Raw genomic sequence first — 8,561 nt, 5'->3', positions numbered from 1 at the left:
AGAGAGAGAGAGAGAGAGAGAGAGAGAGATCAAGGGCTATTCAAAAAATATTCAGGGCTGTAGCCGAGAATGCCGAGGACGCAAAGGATGCCGAGGACGGCGAGGCCTAACAACGCCTCTGATGCAACTCAACTGTATACTGCTAACCAACTTTGTACTTCTATTTCATTGGAAAACATTGAACTACTAGATTTACCCGACAGAGACATGTTACTGGTTATGTTGGAGATTCAGATTTTAATCACAAAATATCACAATTAAGATATGATCCCTTATTATTTTAATGAAAATATCCAGCATTAATATAAAGTTAAAAGCTTCACCATGAACACATGTTAAGTAAATTTAAGGACATTGTGCTGATAATGCCTCTCTTTTCACTTTGAGTAATCATTTGAATGCAGGACTTGTTCTATGCGGCCTAAAAGGGCCTGAATTTGTGTGTTTTTATTTTTTAAAATATAGGACAAAACCTGGCACATATGTTACAGCGTGGCTCAATGAAGCGCAGCTGCGGCTCATCTAGAGATTCGAGATGTTTCCTATTTTTTTCACACAACCAGGTAGTAAAAGGCGTGTGGCCTGGGGGGGGGGGGCACAGGCACAGGGAGCACGGCTCAGCCTGATAGCAGCTGGAAGCCGCTCATATACAGCATGCAGTGCGGCTGCAGAAAGGTGTATAGCATCTTGTAAAGTAACTTTTAAGCATGTATTTATTAGTGGAGGTATTTTGTCGGCAGTAACGTTATTAAGGGTTATAATTCCGTTTTTTTTTTTTATTTGAGTTGGCAGAGTCCACGATGTTTGAAACAATGCTTCGGATGCTTTCAGTGCGTTTGGGCCTCAACAATTCTGGAATATCAGAGGGCAATTGTTTTGCAGGATTAGCAGTGGCTTAAAAACAGCAATGCATTGTAAACCACCTAACAAACTTTCTATTACTCATTGGAGTCTCACAATTATTCATTGTGATCCACATGGAACATTCAACTTCTCATGACGCATTCCTATGTCCCAGTGTGTTGTTTGTTAATTCTTTCAATAAAATAAACATATTTAATCACAAAAGAAACTTCTTGTATAAATAGGGCTAAGGAACAGGACAACCTGAATCAATAGCCTCTGGCTGCTGTGAAGTTGAAGGCTCTGGTCTAGTCCTTATTCTGTAAATGAACCAGTTGGTGTTTCAATCATGACCCTGTAGGTCCTGGTGTGGGAGGTGTTTTATTTCATTATTATTTTTAATTGGATTGTGATGTAATCTTGATCTGTTAGTTTTCTGTTTTTGTATTCCCACTTGTGTATTTTATTATTTTTATTTTATTATATAAATTATTATTTAAATGTTGACGTTTGTCATTCTGGAACAATTCTTTAATTTTAGAAAATTTTAACAACTCAATAACTCAGACAGGTGTTAAGATGTAACGCCCTGGATTTCTTCTTTTCTGCTCCAAGTCAATTTTATTTTTCCTTTAGCATGCTTCCTTCACATGCTGTTGTTCCAATTACACAAATCTTTGGCTGTCTATTTGATGGGGTCTCTCTAATCTCTAATGATTAATCAAGGCATAGAGCCTATTTGCAAAGTATGTTTGCTGTCCTTTCAGCTTCTCAGGTGCAGCAAAGCTGACAGAACAGCTGCATCTGAGAACAATGAAGCTGTAATAGAGGTCTGAGTTGGTGTGGACTTAATGGATGGATGCTTCAGTAAAGCTTACACAACAATGACGCCCAACTTCCAAAGTGAATTCCCAATTAGAAAACAATCTAAAAATTCTGAGTTACTATTTTTAGCAGCATAGGCTCAGTGCAAGGGACAACTGATTTCAATATTGAATAATGGGAAAATGTTTGTCACCCTCCTCTTAATGCATTAGTGCTAGTACTGGATAGCAGGACAAAAAGTAGACCTGCAGTTATCATGCAATGGTAGGGGGACTTTGGTACCAAACACAGGGGTCACAGACCACAAAAGGTTGAAATACCCTGCTAAACAATGTGTGGAAACCACATATTAGGCGTAGAAAAAGACAGATTCAGTCCAAAGGACTCCAGAGGATTCAACACATTCCCCGACTTTCCCATAATATTCCAAGACCAGCAGAAGTCACCTTACTCTCTGTTCCAGTCTTGCTGTGCAGCACACAGATCAAATTGAATGACCCTTTAACCTAGCTCTCCCTCTCTCTCCCCACCCCCTCCATCCTCCCTAGTCCCCTGAGGTCACCGGCCTATCACTCCTCCCGCCTCCCCCGCCCACGGTACTGCTGTGGTAACACAACACTGACCAGTGCCCGTTTCCATGGCAACTTTTCCCCTGAGAACCCTCCCAGCATCCTCAGCAACCACAAGGCGAGTCCCGAACAGTGTCAGTTCTAGTAAAATATGGTGGAGATTCACCTTTCTTCCCATCAGCCGATGTAACTATAGACTGGGATAGAGACCAGAGAATATACAGAAGACAGACAGAGCAAAGAAAGACAGCGAAGAAAAGAAAATGACAAATGGAGAGGGTGATAGCTAGATGTTTCAGATTTGTTCAAGTAGGTCTTGGTTTGCACTTTTTGACAGCACCCATCTAAAGAAGCAATTGACCAACCACAGCTTTGTAGGTAAGATTTCAGTCTACAGCCCAAACCGACACCAACTCAAGTGACATCACTTAAAATGAAATCACCTTAAGTGAAACCACCCAGCTCCCTCTGGAGTCACAAAAGGCTTTATAACACTTTTTACATATGTATGCAGTAGTACACATAATTGGACTGTATTTATATAGCGCTTTTCTAGTCTTAACAACTCAAAGCGTTTTTACAGGAACCATTTACACACACTGGTGGCCGAGGCTGCCATACAAGGTGCCCCTGTTTATCTGATAAACATTCACACACATTTACACTTCGAAGTTTAGTGTCTTGTGTGACATGGAACTGCAGGGCCAGGTATCGAACCACCAACCTTCTGATTGGTAGTCAACCACTCACCACCTAAGCCCCATCCACCCCACCTGAAAGTGGCACTCACTAGCTTGTTTCCATCCACACATTTTTATCCAAATTAAGGGATATCGAATGAAAATTTTGAATTTCATGAATATTGACTCAAAGAAAATAGGTTCAGTCTCATCGGATTTTATCTTGATCGAAATTCAGCTTATGTGCTAAACGCTGATGCAAACATTATTTGCCAAAAAAATAACGACTTACGATTGAGTTTTTGGTAATTTTATGACCGCCTCAAAACTAAGAATAGTTTCAGTTAATTTATTATATTATATCATATATATAATTTAATTTCCGTTTGCACACATGGCGGGTCTCAACAAAGACAGATGGACATGGATGGACAAGGAGATGAGAGACTTTGTGAATTTAATTTACGAGCAAATTATAACAGCTATTTAGAGCAAAAATCTGAGAAATTCAATAATTTATCAGGAACTCGCAAAGGAAATGGCCAACAAAGGTTACAACAAGCCGTGGGACGTCCTCCGGAGTAAATGGAAGGCGCTCAAACAGCGAGACAATGAGTAAAAAAGGAGTTGTCTCGCAGCGGCACAAACGCACCATTACAACTTGTTCAATATTGATCATTTGTTGATATTTTCTCTAGAAAAACTTTGTTTGCAAATGTTTGCTTGAATGTTTTGCGATTCAGTGCAAAAATAATTGGAAACGTCTCAAATCAATTCAATATACCAATTTGATCGCAAAACAGAATGTGACGTCATCACCGCAGGTTTTTATTCACTTTAAAGCTGTTGGATGGAAACACACTTTCACCAGCTTTATTTACATGAGTTTTTTTTTTTAAAGAACTTCAGATAATTCGATTGACAAGTAGGTCAAAACTTAGCTACTGTCAGCAGGCTTGCCATAGTAGTCGGTGTTTCTGGTTTTACACGGTGGTCAGGCATTAACAGATTAAATTACTAGCCTACCGCCCCCTCCATCCTCTTAGTTGGCACCGTATGTTCATTAAATAAGAACTAAACAAAAATAATTTAGTAAAATACTAAGCATGTTATCATATTATAATAAACTGCTCCATTCAGCAGCAGCAAAGTTGCAGCACAGCGTAGCAGGAGTCAGGGGGTTAGGAGAGTTTACCGACAAGACAATGGCGAAGGATTTAGTGTCAAAGTGAAAAGCAAAAGCGCCTGTTTGGCAATATTTAGAATTTAACCCCAATGCTAATAAGGAACCCGATAACGCTAATAAGGTCCCCTGTAAACTCGGGCGTCCATCTTTCGACCAGAGAGGCCAGAGATCAAACGAAGCGCTCCACAGATATTGAGCATCATTGACGAATATCTTTTCTTGTGAAATGGGTAACACTGCTGTTGTCCCAAGTGTTTTAACCAGTGTGAAAATGTCCTCACTGTGGGTATTTCAGAGTATGGGAAAAGAAACTGTTCGGTAAACTAATACAGTGTGACACCAAGAACCAGCGCAACCAAACACAGATATCTTTCTCTTTCGCTTTCTCTTAGATAAAAAAAGCAACGTGAGGTACTTACGGGAGCTGACGGTGTCCACATACTGAGGAAGGTAGGGAGCCCACAAGTCAATGGTGTCCTTCCGTCCGGATTGGCCGATCCTCCTTAACTCAGCCAATAAAAGAGCTTGTGCTGCTTCTCGCACCTAAAACAACAAAGAGGTTAAAGTTATGACTATCAGTGAGTGAAGTGAAGACCCTCTACAGAATTGTAGAGGGTCTTCACTTGAGTAGCCATGTTAGCTTTTTTAATTGTCCATTATTTCCACTTCAACAAAATGAACAGAATCAAATATGTAATGCAGGAAACATTTTGCAGATATAGTCAGTATGAAAATGTTGGAACATTGCAGATACATTAACTGAAATGTTTCCTTGTCATTTTATTACAAGAGTAATCCATACAACATTGTGTCTTTTGTAAAGTGTAAATAAACTATATATAAGGGTTGGCTTGGAAGTCTTAGTTTGGACCTGTGCATACAACATGTGTGTGCTCTTGCGTGTGTTACCTCCAGACAGCGGTCCTGCCATCTCCTTGCCAACATCTCCAGCAGAGGAGGTCTAAACTTGTCCAGTCCAAGGAGGTCAGGGAGCATCACACAATGCATGGCTGCCAGCTGGCTCCAACCTGCGCAGACACACACACATACACAGTCAGAAAATACTACAGGGGGGGCCAGTGGATACTTCTATATTCCAAATCCTCTCTCTCTCTCTTTCTCTCTCATACACACATCTCACTCCTGTCACATGGAAATACTTTTCATATTATACCAGGCAATATGAAAGTGGTGGGACAAAAAAAAAAAAAACCTGATTTAGCTTTTCTTACAGCCTAACCAGTACGGTTTTCTGATTTTGTGTACAATTTGAAATTTTGTTAATGGATGACATGTTAGATAAACCACCTGACATCGTAATCATTGTAGAAAGTGAAGAAAAGAATTTGTTAAAATCTAACGCAAACTTTTTTTAAAGGTACAATATGTAACATTTCTGCATTAAAATGTCTAAAAACTATATCTCTGTTATATATTTTGTTGAGTTATGTACTTACACTATTCTAAATGTTTCCAACAACATTCATACCCAGAGAAATCTGTTTTATTTTAATGACATGGACGTTTCAATTAGTCAGTGTATCAACGGATCTAGCTTAATGTTATGTGTTACGTTGACAAGTAAAGTTAGCGTTAACAGGTTTTAGCTGCCGGCTAATGTTAGCTTGCTTGCTTGCTAACTAACTGGTCAACTAGCTAGCTAGCTAGCTATCACAAGTCAATAAAATGTCATTGTGGGGGAAATTGAAGCTATTTAATCATAATGACATGAATAAACGTTAAAGGGGATAAAACTGTCAGTGAACAGATATATTTTAATTGGCGACAATGAAAACTACTATGCCCGTAATGCCAATCACAACGTCATAAAAAGTCTGTGTTTACATCCTAGCGGCAGAAAATTACATATTGTGCGTTTAAAAGTTTAACATGAACATACTGTAGACATGAGACTGATATTGATCTTTACAAGTAACACTTTGAAAGAAAGTGTATTTCCCATAATGTTAAACCATTCCCTGTAGAGGTTTGAATCACTATTTTTTTCTGTTTTTTTTATGCCCCGTCAGGCTGAAAAAACTGTTTCCATTTGACAGATGTGAGCTACTCCCATTGTTAGTCACACACAGACAGACACTCACACACCTCTTATACAATACTCACATAAATGTCACACTAACAACAGTTAAACACAGGATGGGAATATTTTTGGCTAATACTTGCAGTCTTGGTTGGAGCAGTTATTTTTTCTGCTAACCAGAGCCTGAATGTGTTTGATGGAATTCAACAGGTAAACAGCAGATACCCAGCACTGCCAGGAGGATCAACACAAGCCTCATAACGATACCTTGTCATAATGAACTTAAGTGTGTTTTATTTCATTCAGCAACACTACAATGTGTGAAAGATTATACTTGAAAATAGAAGAAAAACATTAGAAAACCTTGTAGGTTTATAACGGTTATACATAACACTTTTTTCAGTTGCATTAAGTTGAGTGACTGAGGAAGAAAAGTAACATTCAAAATGTCATGGTATCGCTTAATTGGGCTTGAATTCAAATCCAGCTGTATCAGTCTGAGATAACATTATGGCCTAGATTTGTATTTCACATAAAAAACACCAGAGAAAAGTACACCAGCTTTTACATGTCTGTGACAAAAGATACACTTAAAAGTTTACTCGCTGATACTCCACATAAACCAAGCACCTTATTCACATATATCGGTTTAATATATGGTTTCCAGAGGAGATGCATACATGTATAATGCACTTGAACAGACAGTGAATGGCTTTTAAGCAGGAAAGAAATTCCATACAAATTTCTTTGCCAAGGGCACCAATGTAAACTTACCTCCGCCATTGAAATATACAAGGAAAACTTAAACAGTTAGGCTTTTTACAAACATATGACATTTAGAAAATAAATCTATGTAGAGGTTGACAGATTGCGATGAATCATTCACAAAAAGTTGTAAAATTGTTGACGTTCCTCTTAGGCAGGGATATACTTGCTTTTAACTATATATTTGTGTGTGCATGATTGCTGCCTTGCTTATCTTACGTCCGCTGGAGCATTGGTTGTGCACGTCCTCACAAATTAATACTACGTGTTTGCAAGATGCACTTTACACATGCACGGTAGGGGCAGTGTAGAGAGAAACATGTTGGCCATTGTCATGCCGTGCTTGATTTAAAGGTTTACATACTCACTTGTGTGATCTCAGAAAAAAAAAGGTAACCTCCTTGAGTGTCACCATGTTTATTGTTGACATCATGCAAACCTCTAAGTTCAATAGGGTTTGAGTTCTCTACTTTGTCCTCTAGTGGAATTCTCCAGCAACACGTGTAGTACATAGGCAAGTATGTGAGGAATTCCGTTCATGACACAACCGGTTGTCTATGTGACTGTGTCGTAAAAAGTATATCTTTGGGGCGCCTGGATAGCTCGCCTGGTTGAGTGTGCGCCCCATGTATGAAGGATCAGTCCTTGCTTCAAATCAAACCCCCTCTCTCTCTCTCTCCCCTGTCACATCATCAGTTGTAAAGACATTGTCTCAGTATCGGCCAATCAGAAAGAAATAATCAGTCAACCTCTAGATTTGCATCACTGTCTTGCAGAAACCCCTTTTATAATTTGAATAATCTTGTTAAATTCCATCCTAAAATCAAAGTAAAAACCCTGACCTCTTCTTCTCTTTTTTAGACTGTTTCATAAATTATTACTTGCAACAGCAAAGCAAACCTAGGGCTGGGCAATGTGGCCAAAGCATTCTATCCTAATATAGGTAATTTAATATCTCAATACCATTATAGAGTTTATCACGATATTTGGTAATTTCAAAAATAGTCCTATAGGAAATAACCTCATGGTAAAGCCTATTTTTGTATAGTCCTGTGACAAATCATTATTTTTTTTTAAAGGTCCCATGGCCTATTTCATTTTATGAGATTTTGTGTGACATGGTGCTCTTCGGATGATTTTATAAAGTGGGGCTCGAAAGTGTGGGCACCCCAGGTAAAAATTTGTATTTATGTCCATAAAGAAGTCAAGAAAAGATGAAAAAATCTCCAAAAAGGCATCAAATGACAGATTAGACATTCGCATAATATGTCACAAAAAGTTAGATTTTATTTCCATTACACTTTCAAAATAACAGAAAACTAAAAAATGGCATCTGCAAAGGTTTGGGCACCCTGCAGAGTTAATACCTTGTACTGGCCCCTTTGGAAAGTATCAGAGCTTGGAAACGCTTCTTGTAGCCAGCCAAGAGTCTTTCAAATCTTGTTTGAGGTATCTTCGCCCATTCTTCCTTACAAAAGTCTTCCATTTCTGGGCTGTCTGTCACGCACTGCTCTTTCAAGGTCTATCCATAGATTTTCAATTATGTTTAGGTCAGGGGATTGTGAAGGCCATGGAAAAACCTTCAGTTTACGCCTGTTGATGTAATCCACTGTGGATTTTGAGGTGTGTTTAGGATCATTATCCATTTGTAG

The 8,561-nt window shown here is 38.8% G+C and overlaps 1 protein-coding gene across 4 annotated transcripts in view; it reads right to left on the bottom strand.

The window, feature by feature from the left end:
* Nucleotides 1-8,561, bottom strand: part of wdr7 (WD repeat domain 7) — a 158,254-nt gene that overhangs the window by 73,812 nt on the left and 75,881 nt on the right. For all 4 annotated transcript variants that reach the window (XM_032539998.1, XM_032539997.1, XM_032540000.1 and 1 more), the window contains 2 exons: nt 5,013-5,131; nt 4,523-4,646 (listed from right to left, as the gene is read on the bottom strand). In XM_032539998.1, coding sequence (XP_032395889.1) covers nt 4,523-4,646; nt 5,013-5,131 — 243 coding nt within the window. The remainder of the gene's footprint in view (nt 1-4,522; nt 4,647-5,012; nt 5,132-8,561) is intronic.

This window comes from Etheostoma spectabile, chromosome 16 (genome assembly GCF_008692095.1).
Source record: "Etheostoma spectabile isolate EspeVRDwgs_2016 chromosome 16, UIUC_Espe_1.0, whole genome shotgun sequence".
Classification (NCBI taxonomy): Eukaryota; Metazoa; Chordata; class Actinopteri; order Perciformes; family Percidae; genus Etheostoma; species Etheostoma spectabile.
This window is presented reverse-complemented; position numbering and strand designations above follow the sequence as displayed.